The sequence below is a fragment of the Mya arenaria genome, chromosome 11 (genome assembly GCF_026914265.1).
Source record: "Mya arenaria isolate MELC-2E11 chromosome 11, ASM2691426v1".
NCBI lineage: Eukaryota > Metazoa > Mollusca > Bivalvia > Myida > Myidae > Mya > Mya arenaria.
In genome coordinates, this window is record NC_069132.1 from 35,723,765 (window position 1) to 35,740,464 (window position 16,700).

The window sequence follows — 16,700 nt, forward strand, 5'->3', positions numbered from 1 at the left end:
TAGTAAAAAAGGAAGAAATAACAGTATCTAAATACACTTAAAATCAATTTCAGATATGACCATAGTTTAATGCATCTTTATTTGACAATCACAAGGTATGAGAGAATATCTAAGGTTCCTAAAATACAACTATAGATACACTGTATGACATTGCCTTAAAGGGGCACAATAAAGCATATACTTCAAAGATGCAAAAAAAAAATATTTATTTGTGATACATTATTATATTTAACTCATCTGTCTTTAATGTTGTTTTAACTGCACACAAATCATACACCTTTTATATGTTTTTTTTTTCCATTAAGTCAAACTAGTTAAACATAATAATGCATCAAGATTAAAATTATCTTTCAGTTGTAAACCCATATTCTACCCCTTGCACATCATGTTTACTCACCTGGAATTGTTCTCTGTGTCAATATCATCGGCCTCACATACAGCTACTATTACAGTCTGCGAACATACAACAGAACGTATGTTATTCAATTTTTCTATCCTTAAGCATTTACAAGTGATATCATACACATGTATTTTATTGTTTTTCAGTAAAATAATAAAGGTTGATGAAAATCAATTATGGATTATCATAATTGATTATAATCAATGTTGGGAGCCCATTAACTAGTATTTGGTTATAATAAATCAATTATCATATATAATAAAATAATCATCAAAGGGCACCCAACATTGATTATTAGATTATTTACAATTAAAGTGACACTTGTTTTTAAAATCAATACAAACACATGTATAACAAACATAAATTTTGAGTGAATTTTAACCTTTAACTACTTACTTAATAATGCATTTATGGAAAAAAATAATTACTGATAACAAGATTGTAACTGTGCATTAAAAAGCTGAAAACGCACAAATTTTAATGATTGGTGAGTGCTAAAAGACTTACAGTGATCAACTATCGTCTCATAAGGTAGAAATAGCGTGTTTTCTGCACATTTCTTATCCTTCATAAGAACCATTGTTTTTGATATTCATTCATCCTTTTCAGGAAATGAATACAATTGCATTAATTGTGGTAAATCTGATTTGGGAGTAAGAGTGCATCTTTAACGTTCCATCATAACTAGAAACCATATAAATGTCATACCTGTTTGACAACTGCTTTCATGCCAGTGAAGGTCTCATCCCTGTATACATCCAGGAAGTCCATCTTGTGTAGTCGAAGCATACCAAACAAGATGGCAACCAGTTTTTCCTATGTTTGGTAAAAAACAAATGCTCACAACACAATATTTATACAATGAAATAACAATAACACAATTTATCCAAGTGGTACGATTGATAATCAACATATCACAAATTAATTTTGGATTTTATTTTTTTTAAATACACAGGTAATAATGGTAGAGTCGGCACCTATTTCAAAGGCAGGGTCCAGCTACCCGCACTAGTAGAATTTTTTTTTAGGCTTCAAAATACAGTGGAACCTCACTAAACCGGATCTCCACAAAACCGGAATCCTCGGGATACCGGACTTTTTTCAGAGTCCCGATTTTCCCCTTCTATTTTTAATGTAAAATAATCCCCACAATACCGGAACCTCGGAATTCCGGATACCGGACAAAAAATCGAGGAAATTTGTTAGTTGTCAACGTAATTTTACCTCGCAAAACCGGACATATATTTGTTCAAACATGTCAAAATGATTTTGTGTATTAGGAATTCGCGAATCGCGTGTCACTTTGTCACTTTGTTTTGACACCCGGTGCGTCGTTAAATATTGCACCTTTGATGTTGTGATAACTCGATAATCGATAATGATGATTGCGCTGTGGATTGACTGCCGCGCGATAATCAAACGTTAATCAAACTTGTGAAAAGAAAATTGATTGAAACATTAATTTGTTTGCTGCAGTGATCATTTTGGAGCGTTGTTTTATCTAAAGACATCTATGAGTGAATCAAATTAGAGCGGTGCGTTAATTAAACTATCAAACATACTTAACAAGCATTAAATTACGCGAGTTGTTTTATTTTTTTAGACTCGGAAAAAAGATGTAATAAATACGCAGAATTATGTTTATCACTTTTGCATGTGCTTTAATCATGTCTCAACCTCCGTCTAAAACTGTATAAACTGTATCTGTAATGTACATTGATATATAAATGAATATACATGTATACTCTATGCATTATTTCAAGTTACTTGAACCATCGTTGATGTAAAATAAATGTTATCTTTATGTGTTTTTATTTTATTCCAATTTCCAACTTCCCTTTAAAGGTTAACTCAGTTAATATTTTCAGTAAACTTACTCCGTACATCAAATCCTCACTAAACCGGAATCCTCACTAAACCGGAAATTTTGCCCAGTCCGGACCTTGTCTGGTTTAGTGAGTTTTTACTGTAACTATGATTGCTTGCTTATGAAGCATGATGATTCGAAAAAAAGTCACTGTTTTCTCAATAGCACTCATTTTCCCAGACGATGTCAGATATATTTCTTTACCTTTTCTTGAACAATTGCGCCAATTTCTTAATGACATGTTGCCGCATGATATTTGTAAATGCTAACCTCGTCCATAATTGGTGAAGTATCTGAGACGGGTCTGTTGAGCTCGTTGGTCACATGTTTATGGAAGTCTTCCTGGATCATGATATCTATCAACTTCTGTAGCTCTGCCAGCTGTGAACCCAGATGCCTGCAAATACAGGGTTGTGTGCACTAATTGTTGCAGTTTTGCATACAATGAAAAGCAAATAGTCTCAACTAAACAATATGCCCATTTCAGCATTTCCCGAGTCATATTTCTTCTTTTTTCTTGTTGTGGGAATTGCCAGTATATAGCGATGTTGAGGCTGAGGAAAATATGAATGTTTTGTCATCTGTGACAATCCTACAGATTTAGATTTTTGAAGCATTGATCAAGATAGTTTGTTGCAACGAGCCCGAAGGCCCCCACAAAAACTCATTGGTCAACAGAAAGGTATACATATACCCTCACCTCAACCTATTTATGCCAGCCAGCATCCGCAAGGGCACCAAGAGACTCACTGCTAGACAGAAAGGTATACATATACCCTCACCTCAAACTATTTATGCCAGCCAGCATCCGCAAGGGCACCAAGAGACTCACTGCTAGACAGAAAGGTATACATATACCCTCACCTCAAACTATTTATGCCAGCCAGCATTCACAAGGGCACCAAGAGACTCACTGCTAGACAGAAAGGTATACATATACCCTCACCTCAAACTATTTATGCCAGCCAGCATCCGCAAGGGCACCAAGAGACTCACTGCTAGACAGAAAGGTATACATATACCCTCACCTCAAACTATTTATGCTGGCCATTATCTGCAAGGGCCCCCAGAGACTCATTGCAGTGTTTCAATGGTGGTATATTCAACCACCTAGTATACAGTATGCCCTCACCTTAAACGGTGTACCCCGGAGAAACTCTTGGTATACATCAGGTCCAGGGTTAACAGAAACTCGTTGATTGACAGCAGTGTTTGAATGATGGAACAATAAACCACCTTGTATACATTATCCCCTTACCTCAAACTGTGTACCCCGGCCAGCTCCTGCGACAGAACCTCTTGTGTGGTAAATATGGTCCAGGTCCAGTGCCCCATCGAACTCATTGGTAGACATCAGTGTTTGAATGGCATAATAATATTAAACCGACTAGTATCATGTATTCCTTACCGAAATAAATCTAAGAATACAGTATCCCCACACCTCAAACTGTGTACCCCAGCCAGCTCCTGGGAGAGAACCTCTTGTGTGGTAGATATCAGGTCCAGGGCCCCCACAAACTCATTGGTAGAGAGCAGTGTTTGAATGGTGAAATAATAAACCACCTTGTATACATTATCCCCTCACCTCAAACTGTGTACCCCAGCCAGCTCCTGGGAGAGAACCTCTTGTGTGGTAGATATCAGGTCCAGGGCCCCAACAAACTCATTAGTTGACAGCAGTGTTTGAATTGTTGGCTGGGTCTGATGTACAGTGGCCATCAGCTTTAACTACAAATGGCATCCATTTACTGTAGATGGCTTTAAATCCTTGTGGGGTCATATTAGGTAAATTTTATATTTTGGCTGTTGTCCTGAAGTTATATGTAGTAATCATGATACAATACTGATATGAATCACTTTAGAATACTAGGAAGCTTTTCTTTCATAATGTAACAAAGTTTGAATTCATGCTTGAAGAGCACTACAAAGGGATGCCATCTTTGATTTTCACAGTTAATCAAGGCCAAAAAACAAACAAATTGTGTGGTTAGGGTGTCCAAAAACAGGTAGGATTATATTTTTTTATTACCGGCAGGCTTTATGTTAGAACGTTATTGTAATAATTTGGTAAAGGTATATAAGTGTTTTCAACCACATAAAAAAATACATATTTTATTTACAATAAGTGTTTTTTAGCCGACAATTGCTACCGGTATTTCATAGGAAGGGTCGGGTTACTCGAACTAGAAGTGGGTTTTTTTAGGCCCAAGGGATGTAACTAAACAAATATACTTTCTCTAGAGTAAAAAACAAGAAGCCCAAAAGGGCCTATGCTCAACTGGCATGGCTTTTGTGGTCATATCAAACTACAGCATGTATGTATGGGTAAAAGGCAACAGACATACAGTTTATGTTTTGTGTTTGGGTTACCTGAAAACGTAGCACGTTCAACATCTGAGCCCAGAAAGTATTGTAAGCAGATTAGTTGCATGAACTATTTTAGTATATGCCAAGTAAGTCATCTGACAAAAAAAAATGCTTTCAAAACTGTACTCATAGTAAAAAATTCTGTAGTTTTAAAAGTTAAAAAAAAGCTGGTCAAAAGGTCAAAGTCAAGGGCATCCTAGGACAACATTGATCAATTTGAACAAACATTCACAATCAATTGTGCTGAGATGGATGCACAAACACAAAAAGATTTTCAAACCTGTGAACCCTGGGTGTGGCCAGTAATGACACCAGGTGCATAACTTAAACATTCACAACCAATTTTGTTAAGATGAATGTGCAAACTACAGACCTTAAAACTAAAAAATGGCCTTTGGTCTTTCAACAAGAACATGGCAGAGTAATTCACAAAATCAACTGCAGAAGCAAAAAGCAAATTTTCTCTCAAAATCCTAGACTTGCAAATTGTCTCCCTTAACTCTAGACTTGAATTTACATGTACATGTAAACATGGCTAAAAATAGAATTTGCTCATGCAGACCTGGCTAAAAATAGAAAGCATTTCTTTAAAACTTTCATGGCCCATAATCTAGGCATTTATGGGCGGATCTGGCAGGTTTTCGAAAGAAACGGAGCTCTAATGACTATCTAGATACTGTACAAGTTTCATCGAGATACAATCAAAACTGAAGACTGTATCGTGTTCACAACCAATTGTTTACAGACGCATGAACACACGACCGCACGGACGCACGGATGCACATACTACGTACACATTACCATCGCATAATCTCTTCTGGCCTTTGGCCAGTAGAGCTAAAAACATACCAATCTAATCATTTTAACAACCTATCAACCTATAAATCTCTAGAAAATCAATATTGCAGACACACTATGGCCAAATATAAGAGTATCAGAGATTATAATTAAAAACTATGCTTCATCAATGGTTGTTATATACATATCAAATATATCAACAATGAACTAACCTTATTGTGAAGTTGTATATAATTGCACCTTGACTTGGTTAACCTCATTATTTTCAGAGAACCTCTCGCCATTAGATTGTCCATACTGTTCATTTTATCCCTGCAAAGAGTATCACTAAACTGTATTTAATTTGCACTTGCATAGAAATAAAATTCAGAACATGGCACTAACCAAACCAGGAATTTCATTCCTATTTACATATGAATACAAAACTCTATTAAAATATCCCATAATCTTTGAAAAAAAACAACAACACCATACAATGTATACATATCATATTCCATGTTAAAGTGGTAAGGCGCCAGCAAACCAAAATCTTGTTAGCAGATACCAACACTCTTTTTTTTTTTTAACCCTTTAGCACATAGGCAAGTGGCCAGATTACACCTCCCAGTCAGTAGCCAACTTACTGATAAGCAGTCCTTATCTGTATAGGAATTTTAAAGAATCGAAAAAGAGCAAATTATTATAGCAGTATGTCCTTAAACTTGATATAACTCCAAATAATTGTGGCCCCAAATATTTTTTATGTGAATACATTTTTTATAGATAATTAAATTATCTAATAAATGGTGTCAATGATGAAATATAAAATTATTTTATTTCATCTGTGAATGCATTTCCAAGATGGAATTATTACATTTCTATAAAATCGATCTAAATTTCATTACCCCTATCATAAAAAAGACCCATCTGGATTAAAAAGCCGACAATCGATGTTCTCGTGTATAATACACAGAAATATGGCAGGAATATCCGGTGTCATCCAGCTGAGAGATCCAGTCCAGAGTGTCTGTTTAACTTTATTACCCCCTCATAAAATTGTTTACAAAAAGAAAACTGATAAATGTTTTCCCAGTATGAATACAAAGATCTAGACCAATGCTTGAACTATTGTGTTTACCTGACCTATTTTCGACCGGAACCATGATGGCCATCAATTAGCTCAGCAGAAAATTTACTCATCATTTTCTCAGCTACTTATTGTTTCTATTGTATGTTAGACAAAATATTATCTGATAATAATAATAATCTTTATTGATTTAATGGTAAAATAAACTGACATAATAATATTCAATGATTTACGCATCAATGCATTTGGGGATTTTCAATACAGAACTCAGCCTCTATGTTTTATTACGTCACAGTGGATCTCACACCTGCGAGTGGCAGTATAAATACCTTCAAATTTTAGCAGACGATATTTTCAAGGTTTAAATCAATACACAAAAGGCCTATCTTGTATACATGCGCTAAAGGGTTAAGTTCATCTAGAATGACAGCTCATTAAAGTGTTATCGTCCTCGTCTTTTACGTATACTTTCATTAGTATCATGTGTAATAAGCTTCATATGAATACCTTGACAAGCTTGTGACTTACAGTGCCATAGTTAAAGTCTTTGCACTAGACAACACAAATGCTATTACAATGCCTTAACTATTTTGTTAAAAAACAGACAAGCAAAAAAAATTGTCAATATTCCTGCAAACCCCAAATTCTACCTGAGGTATTTAATGCGTCCACAAGTTGTCTTCATTCGCTCCTGGAGTTCGTCATGTGAGGTCATGGCGTGAAAGAAGGCCTCAGACCGACGTGAGATCTGCTGGGCTATCTGCACCTCCACTATATCGAGATAGTGGCTCATCTGTTAAAAAATTAATCAATATTTGAGTATATACATAATGAGAGGTCATGGCATAAAAGAATGCCTTGGACCAATGTGAGACTTGCTGGGCACTAACTACAGCGTGTTAGACACATACCTTCTCCTGTAGCAGTTTGGATGAATGCCTGGCCCCGGGGGTGTCCACCTTGCTCTCTTCTACCTGTGTCCATGGAAATACCGCGCTGAATGTGGATGGGTTCTCCAAGTTAAATGTTGGCATCAAGAACAACTGAAATCAACCACATCAAGACATTGTAAGACTTTATATTGATTTGAGTTTAGGAAAGATACTTCCTATTGATCGAAATTTTATTTCGAGTTCAAACATAATTGTTTGCATTAAAATTGTATTACTTCTCGAAAATGCCATTCAGCCAGTCTTTTTGAAGAGACAGGATGCTGCAGTGAAGGGATGATGTCTTAAGGGAAAGAAGGACACATTATGTTGGGCTGAAAAGAATTTAAACATTGTGAATTTCACAGAAAAAGTAAGGAATCGTGCTTGAAGATGCTTAAAGAAATTTTAGGTCTCAAAAATTATGACAAGTTTGTATGAATTTTTATAATCACACACAAGTTTTAATCAAAACAAAAGAGATATATGATTATATTAAGCATTTAATTCTCTGAAGGCAGGAGGGTGCACATGCATTTCCATGAGGGCAGAAGCTTGCTTCCATAACAGGACAGGGTGCAACACCCTTCCATAGCTCTTTAGCCCATTACAGAATTACTAGTCTCAAACTATATGTTTTACAACTTCACATGCTCAGTGTAAAGCGGGACTGTTCAGTTTACTTTTTATTTTATTTCTGCATTTCCTTCTATAAATCATTCTTGTTGTTGAATAACAGACAGTATTATCAATATGAATATGTTTTAGATGCATCTTTTTATATATTTAACAGTCATAAATATCTGAAAATCTGAGCAACTGAGTCTTGAGGTATAAAACTTGTTAAGAATACAATGAGGTATTTGTTAAGGATATCTAGAGTAGTGATTTTTATTTGTGAAACATTATCAGGTCCTTTGAGAGGCCTATAAAAAATTGTTTGTTTCTGGAAACTCGACCCTCCCTTATATTTTTGACATTTGCAAGAAAAAGCACTATTTACAAGAAAATCATCTTGACATAAAGTATCTTTGAAAAAAAAATTCAATAAAAAAAAATAATAATCCCTACCTTCGCTATCTAGTAATTTTGGGGATTTTACCTTAAACAAACATTTTTTTTTAGGCCTGACTGACATTAAGAAAGATTAAATATAACTGTAGTTTAAGAATAAATGGTATCATTAAAATATGTAAGTTAACATAATGCATTTGCGACACAAACAGATGGATGACACGTGTGCAAGAGTGTCTGTGAAAGAGTTCAAGGTAGAATGTGTATTAACATATTCAATGATTAATTCTAGGACAGTAAGTCAATTATAATGGACCATGTCAACACCTTGTTACAAGCAATAAATCATATCATTTGATACCAGTACTGAAAAGGCTTCGACCAGAGAAGTAGAGACCGCCATTGTAAAAATAATGCATACAGCTGCATATTAATTTCATTGATAGCTCTGTAGGCATTGTTTACAAGGTGACATATGTTGGCTGTCTAGAACTACTGAACATGACTCATTCTCACCCGTTCCTTGCCATTTGCCAAAGGCATCAGGTTTAATATGATTAATAATCTACTTTAGTTTAAACTTTAGCACAAACAAAAAAATTGTACATATTTTGTAGTCCTCAATGCATAAGTTTTCTTGATGTATTTATACACAACTATATATTTATAATGTAGAATAAGAATTAATTCTTCAAATTTTAAATGCCCAGATTACAGACCAATCAAGTGGCTGGAATTCAAATAATAGAAGCATATATGATTTCATAAGGGGTGTCAAGTCAAAAATAAATTTCAATTTTTTCTGCCTACCATATGTTTAATCAAGACCTTGGATAACAACTAAATACATTTAGTTTAAAAGTCCCATTCAAATTTTCTAATGACATATACATTTCTATAAGAGTTGTAACAAAAATAGACATTAGGTCAACTGTTCAGTACTTTGTTTAAGTTTACAACATTGTAAACAGCATTGTTATTAACTTTTAATGTGAAATAGTTTACGATGTACTGAAGTTTAATTAAATAAACCAGGTGCTGATATATTTAAATAAAACATGCACAGTTGTCTCATAATGTATAAAACAAGTACTGCAGACCACAAGTGTGTACATTTACCCTCATGAGAAGTAAAGATTAAAAAAGTTAACAACGATGAAACAATCAGACCATCTATGTCCTAATAGTATGTCCTTTAGACAATATATATTAACAATACTCAGTACACCATTCACTGAAGGGGCTTAAGAATTTGAATATTTTCCGAGTGTTTAGCTCTAGCCTTATAATATGGTGCAGAATAAAGTGTGCCTCAGAAATGTCAATTTCTATTATAAATGTTAAATATTTCATTTATGCGGCTAGGCAACAAAAATTTGGAGAAGGGAAAATAGCAGTTTTCTCTGTGCACAATTTGTATAACAATGCTCAAGGCATGTATGTTAAAATATGGTAATTGCTGCAATTTGTTACATTACATTAGTTAACAGACATTATCCCAAAAGGACACATACAATATCTCCAAATATGAATATAATTACCTTCGGAATTTGCTCCAATTCTGTTCTGTTCTTTTCTGTAAAGATAAATAAAGTGAGACATATAATGTTTTAATGTCTTCAAAAGATAACATTCCCTCTACCTATACTTATAGACTCAACATTAATTTCTTTACAAAAACAGAGATCAGCACTGCTTTGTAAAAAGGCAAAGCCATTTAGCATCCAACTTGAGCATGGTGCAGTAAAAACTGTCTAGTATTTTATCAAACCATAGAGTTGAGAATAATCACTATAGTCGGAAATGTGTGAGTCCAAAAGGCAGGTTTCAGACAAAGTATGTGGCTATATTCTTTAATGTTGACAGAGAAATTTATAGTGTGGGTCCAGGGATTCTCAAATGTGAGTATGTGAGAACACTGCTTTAACCTGTCTTTGCATCTTAACAAATAAATATTTTTCCCTACCATTTTTATGCACAGGGTCTGGGCCCTTAGAATTGGGGAAATGTGTACATACCATTTTGTATAATTTATACAAAGCAAAGCTCCCTTTAAGATCACAGATTTGAAGAAATTTAAGAGACTAAGACTGCATTTAAACCTATATTTACTAGTTTTTCTAGTTAAGTGTTGAATATTTTTGTATGTATTCTTAGCTTAGGATTATGATTTTTGAGTCTAATATTGTGAAAAAAGTTTACTTTTTGTGGTTGTGAATGGGGCTGACTTTTGGCCTCATATTCAATCGAAAAAACAACAACAACACATACTGAAAGGCAATAAAATAACTGCCTACCTGCCTGTCTGACAGTCTTGGTCAGGTGTGTTTCTGGTTTTCCATTCAATGTCTCCAGCTCTTTGTTGTGCTTTTTGTAGCGCTAAAAAAACAAAGCAACACACAAGTCAGTTGTTTATCAGGTGAAAGCTTGTTTGGTTTTCAATATGAAAGACTTATAAGCCTTAAATATGTAAACATTTGTTTCAGGAAAATTGGTTTATTTTATAAACTTTAATAAAGTGGGAAATAATGGAAAAATGATATGTTTTTACATATTTAAATAGCTAGACACAATCACTGACTGTCTCTGAGGTACTCATTGCTGTTGGTGGTCAAAATAAACAAAAATCAATAGATACTTACTGCAGATGTTTTCTTTACGTAACTATCAAAATGAGACCAGTTGATTTCTTGCAAGTATGGTGAAACAGGTAAGTGTGTTTTGTCATAGAAATCTACACCCCATGTTTTTGTGAAGAAATCAGTCTCCCTTTTCAAGAGTCTCGGGTCATTGAGAGCTGCAGGAAGGTTGACTTTGGATTTGTAAACTGTCCATTTGTGTTGGTCTTCCACAACAGACGGCTCTGATGGAGGTTGTGGGCGTCTTGGTGTTGTGTGTAGTTTTTGTAGAGCTGACATTGTGTTTTCTAGCAAATAAACACAAAACATTGGTATTTGGTAATATTGGTAACATTTATATCAGTACAACTGTTTTCTATGTTAACCTCAATTAATGGCACTGAAACAGCACTACCTTTACAAAGTTTAGTCAAACAGATTATATTGTCCAGTAGTGATAGTTAATCAGACAAATTTTTACATCAATTATCAAATAAATATGAAACCCATTTGTAATCGATCATCAAATATGTATTTCCAATATAAATATTGGTATGAAAATACTCCGATATTTATGCCTATTATATTTTTAATTGACATAAAATATGGAATGACAGATTTTTTATGCCTATTATATTTTTAATTGACATAATATGACAGAAGGATAAATTCTGTACATTCATACCATCAACTAAGGCATGTCATGCTATTTACAAGTATCAACTACTGGTATACATATATATACTTATGTTGTCATACGTAAAATGTTCCATGAAAATTTGAAATGGATTAATATAAAGGATTGTCACCAATGTTGAGGCTTAGCAATGATGATACTTGATAATGACGCCAACACTCATATTGCTTAACAATAATCTGTTCTTACCTGCACTTTGATTTACATGATCTCTCATGATATGTTCTTCATAATCCAAGTCACTGACACCATCTACTGGCAGCGAGGGGCAAACACCATTCCTTCCATACCTACACACATAAGATCCACCCTCACGTGTGCAGTGAAAGTCTCTTAAATGACGACAAAAATCTTTAGGTGTTTTGAAATTGATTTTTTCTTGACACCAGATGCACTTGTTCCAATTTGCCTGTTGTCGCGTGTTGACAGTCAAGCTCATTCTACTTCAATAGATGGCATTACAAATTAAACCTATACACTTTTATCAGAGAGATAGTATTCAAATTAAAGTAATAAATTAACATAAATACTGTAGACTCCACGAATCCTAAATTTACCGGAAGAGGGGTGAAGGTCGTTTTAAACATTGAGTCAAAACGGCTAATAACGATTATTTGCAAACCGGTTATTATTACCTATTAGCAGGAAGTATGATTATTATTGGTCCCAGCTATTAGTGAAAGTCAATTAAAAAAAACTGTTCATATGTGTTCATTTATTGCAAATTATCTTCATTAAAAGTTTCCAAATGTGTCAGAAATACACGTTATTGCAAATTATACATGATACCGCGTTGAAAATATAGTAATTCGATTATTCTCCCTTGTAAACAGTAAAACTCGATTACCTCCCTCGAGCCGTTTCTATATCTTGCTTGTTCTAGATTGTTCTCAAGCCACCGAGTACATGGTAGATCTACGAGATATTTTTAGAACTGTTGTTCTCGAACACTTGATCAGACTATATAAACCGAAACTCGAAAGACCAGTTTATGTTCACGAAGATAAGTGAAAATAAATACGAAACTACTTAACTAGAAAAAAACACGTCTATAAGGAAACTTGCGATAGGATTTATTTGCGATATTGTTTAAGTGCAACACAAGCGTAATAAAGACAAGTGGAATAAAAACAATAATGAGCGTAAACGGACCAGCAATCGGTATCGACCTGGGAACGACTTACTCGTGCGTTTCCGTATTTCAGCACGGGAAAGTGGAGATAATCGCCAACGACCAGGGCAACCGTACGACGCCCAGCTATGTCGCCTTCACGGACTCCGAGCGACTGATCGGGGATGCCGCCAAGAACCAGGCGGCAATGAACGCACAGAATACGGTTTTCGACGCCAAGCGCCTGATCGGTCGGGACTTCAGTGATACAAGCGTCCAGAGCGACATGAAGCACTGGCCGTTCAAGGTAATAAACGTAGGAGGCAAGCCTAAAATCCAAGCCGAATACAAAGGGGAGACTAAAACTTTTGCGCCAGAAGAAATCAGCTCGATGGTGCTGACCAAGATGAAGGAAACTGCAGAGGCATATCTCGGTAAGACGGTAAAAAATGCCGTCGTTACTGTACCAGCCTACTTCAACGATGCACAGAGACGCGCTACTAAAGATGCCGGTGCTATCGCCGGTCTCAACGTAATGAGGATCATAAATGAGCCCACGGCCGCCGCTCTGGCCTACGGACTTGATAAAAATCTGGGAGGTGAGAAGAACATACTGATATTTGACCTCGGTGGCGGTACGTTCGACGTATCCATTCTTAACATTGACGAAGGCTCATTGTTTGAGGTGAAGTCCACGGCCGGCGACACGCATCTGGGAGGTGAGGACTTCGACAACAGAATGGTGAACCACTTTATTCAGGAATTTAAGCGGAAATATAACAAAGACATCAGCAAGAACAACAGAAGTGTCCGCCGCCTGCGAACCGCCTGTGAACGTGCTAAGAGGACTCTGTCCAGCAGCACAGAGGCTAGTCTCGAGATTGATTCCCTGTTTGAAGGAGTGGACTTTTATACCAAAATTACCAGAGCGCGGTTTGAGGAATTGTGTGCGGACCTATTCCGGGCCACCATGGAACCAGTTGAAAAGGCCCTCCGTGACGCCAAGCTCGACAAGTCCAAGATTCACGAGGTGGTGCTCGTCGGTGGCTCTACGCGTATCCCTAAAATACAGAAGCTTCTCCAGGACTTTATGAACGGCAAGGAGTTAAACAAGTCTATCAACCCTGATGAGGCCGTGGCGTATGGGGCTGCCGTTCAGGCCGCTATTTTGTCGGGGGACAAGTCGGACGCCATTAAGGACGTGCTGCTGGTCGACGTGACGCCACTGTCATTGGGTATCGAGACGGCCGGTGGCGTCATGACGAAGCTAATTGAGCGGAACACCAAAATCCCGACAAAGGCCACCCAGACGTTCACAACATACTCCGACAACCAGCCAGCGGTGACCATACAGGTTTACGAGGGTGAGCGAGCTATGACTAAAGACAATAATTTACTGGGGCGGTTCGACCTCAACGGAATTCCCCCAGCACCGAGAGGCGTCCCTCAAATCGAAGTTATTTTTGACATTGACGCTAACGGCATTATGAACGTTTCAGCGGAAGACAAAAGTACAAGGAAACGTAATAAAATTACAATCACAAACGACAGTGGGCGTCTGTCAAAGGCAGATATCGACAGAATGGTGAACGACGCTGAAAAATACCGAGAGGAAGATGAAATGCAACGACAGAGGGTAGAGGCTCGCAATAAGCTAGAGAACTACGTATTCAGCGTTAGACAGGCGGTAACTGAAGCTGACGCCAGTAAAGTGTCGGCTGACGACAAGGCAAAGGTCATCCAGCTGTGTGAAGAGTGCACGAAATGGTTGGACAGTAACTCGTTGGCTGACAAGGAAGAGTTTAACCACAAACTGGACGAATTACAGAGGCAGTGTTCCCCGATCATGGTGAAACTTCACGGTGGCCAACAGCAGGGACAGCATGGAAGTGGCCCCGCTGGTGGTCAGCCAGGCGGATGCCAGGGTCCTACCGTTGAAGAGGTCGACTAAATGTGTTTTGGGCTGTACATAGCGAAACAATTAATGAACTTCCACGATTAAGTTAAATGCATTTTTCCGATTTTTTTTTACCAGCGCCTAGTCATTTCATGGCATTTTGCATAATATAACTATTAGGAGTATTGCAAAATATCCTATAATGTTTTACCATTACGTATTGTTCAACCTTCTGACGTCATAAATATGTAAATATTATTGAGATTATTTAAAGTAAAATGGTTTTATATGCATACTTCGATGTTATGTGACATTGCTGTAATTTTCTGTGATAACTGTTATATTATGATTATAGTCTTAATAAAATTTGAATAAAAATATATATCGATGTTAATTTAATTTATATAACCAATATAAAACATCATACTCAAGATTAAGTGTATTAAGTCGTACGAGATAATTATTTGTGTTCTATTATACACCCGATGTAACGCAACAAAAGTAAGAAATGTGACTCTTACCCTAAATGAATGATATCTTAACATCAAACAGAGAATTTAGACTAACAAATATCTCCTCGATTCAGACCCTTGTATTTTGACAAGATGCGGGGAAAATTCGAAGTGACATTCTGTCCCTGACACGTGGACCTACATAGTCGTTAATGATCATGCGAATAAAGGAACGCTGCACTCAAAATAGCTTAGCAACAGTTTGTTCATGAATAGATCGGAACAGAGAGTTTATAAGACTAATACCTTTGTACACCGTCTGAATACATATAGTTACACATATAAATATTTTCACGAACAAACACTATCCGTCCCTTACCTGTATCACAAGTTCTGTGCTGCCATAGCTGGCACCAGTCACAGTCCATATAGCCTGCTAACGTTGCCTATAACTTCATTCGAACACATAATACAAGGATACATGATAAAAACTAAACATATAACAAACCATAATATCACGGAATTCTTTCATTTTAATATACTCAATGAATAATAATATGCTTTGAAACTAGGGATGAAAACCGGATACATCCATTGTGCGTCATATAAATGTGTCAAAATATTAATAGGCATACCAATGAGTTTTCTAGAATAATGTACATATGTGCCCTTGGGATGTTTGTAAATGACGATACTCTGTAATGTACTGATTTAACACTTTTAATTCACCTCAATATTCGTTATTGACTTATTGTTCATTTCATTTCCTTTTCATTTCAGATTTCAAAAAAGAAAGAAGACGTGAATACAGATAATTTCATTCATTTAATTTTTACCTACATGCCTTTATTTAGACACAAACGTGTACAAACATAATAACATGTAATAACATAACATGCAAATACATTAATTATAAAAATAATATACATACTACATACTTAGAACTAGACGCACTAAACGTGAGTAGTTACAGAACGTTCTTGCATTTACATGCAGTTATTTACTTTTCAGTATTCATCAATTATTCACACAGTTCCGAATACACTATGCTTTCATTATCAATGGCAATCACTGTTCATCATATTTCACTCAGTGTCACACTTCACAGAACGCATGTTCTTGTTTAGGAACAAGATGGCATCAACAATGTCACTGTTAAGTCTGTTGCGCAACTTGTTCAGAACAAGCCCGGCGGACGAAAATACGCGCTCCGATGGCACAGATGTAGCGGGAACCGCGAGGACGCTACGGGCCACGTGCGCGACCTTCGGAAAACGGTTCTCGTTGCGCCGCCACCACTCGAGGGCTGGTGTTGCATCATCCATCTTCTCGGCAAGGTACAGCTGAAGATCATCCTCTACCGATGACTCCGGGAATGTGACCATGAACTCAAGCCGTGGTCGCTTAGCAGGTGTGGCACAGTCACCGTCATCGCACGAGCTGTCCTTGAGCGGGACATCGTCAAGGCGGCCCTCCAGCATGGT

General features: G+C 36.5%; 2 protein-coding genes across 2 annotated transcripts in view; one reads left to right on the top strand and one right to left on the bottom strand.

The window, feature by feature from the left end:
* LOC128207734 (vacuolar protein sorting-associated protein 54-like) overlaps window positions 1–12,345 on the bottom strand; it is a 44,663-nt gene extending 32,318 nt beyond the window's left edge. Inside the window, exons 1-11 of the mRNA XM_052910844.1 lie at window positions 11,946–12,345; window positions 11,084–11,367; window positions 10,739–10,820; window positions 9,983–10,017; window positions 7,410–7,541; window positions 7,149–7,291; window positions 5,645–5,744; window positions 3,853–3,995; window positions 2,538–2,664; window positions 1,109–1,216; window positions 398–453 (exon numbers count right to left, since the gene is read on the bottom strand). Coding sequence (XP_052766804.1) covers window positions 398–453; window positions 1,109–1,216; window positions 2,538–2,664; window positions 3,853–3,995; window positions 5,645–5,744; window positions 7,149–7,291; window positions 7,410–7,541; window positions 9,983–10,017; window positions 10,739–10,820; window positions 11,084–11,367; window positions 11,946–12,195 — 1,460 coding nt within the window. The 5' untranslated portion in view covers window positions 12,196–12,345. The remainder of the gene's footprint in view (window positions 1–397; window positions 454–1,108; window positions 1,217–2,537; window positions 2,665–3,852; window positions 3,996–5,644; window positions 5,745–7,148; window positions 7,292–7,409; window positions 7,542–9,982; window positions 10,018–10,738; window positions 10,821–11,083; window positions 11,368–11,945) is intronic.
* A 386-nt stretch (window positions 12,346–12,731) lies between these two features.
* LOC128207731 (heat shock cognate 71 kDa protein-like) lies at window positions 12,732–15,152 on the top strand. The gene has a single exon (XM_052910841.1). The coding sequence runs from the start codon at window positions 12,893–12,895 to the stop codon at window positions 14,816–14,818; it is 1,926 nt and encodes a 641-aa protein (XP_052766801.1). The 5' UTR covers window positions 12,732–12,892; the 3' UTR covers window positions 14,819–15,152.
* The last annotated feature ends 1,548 nt before the right edge of the window (window positions 15,153–16,700 follow it).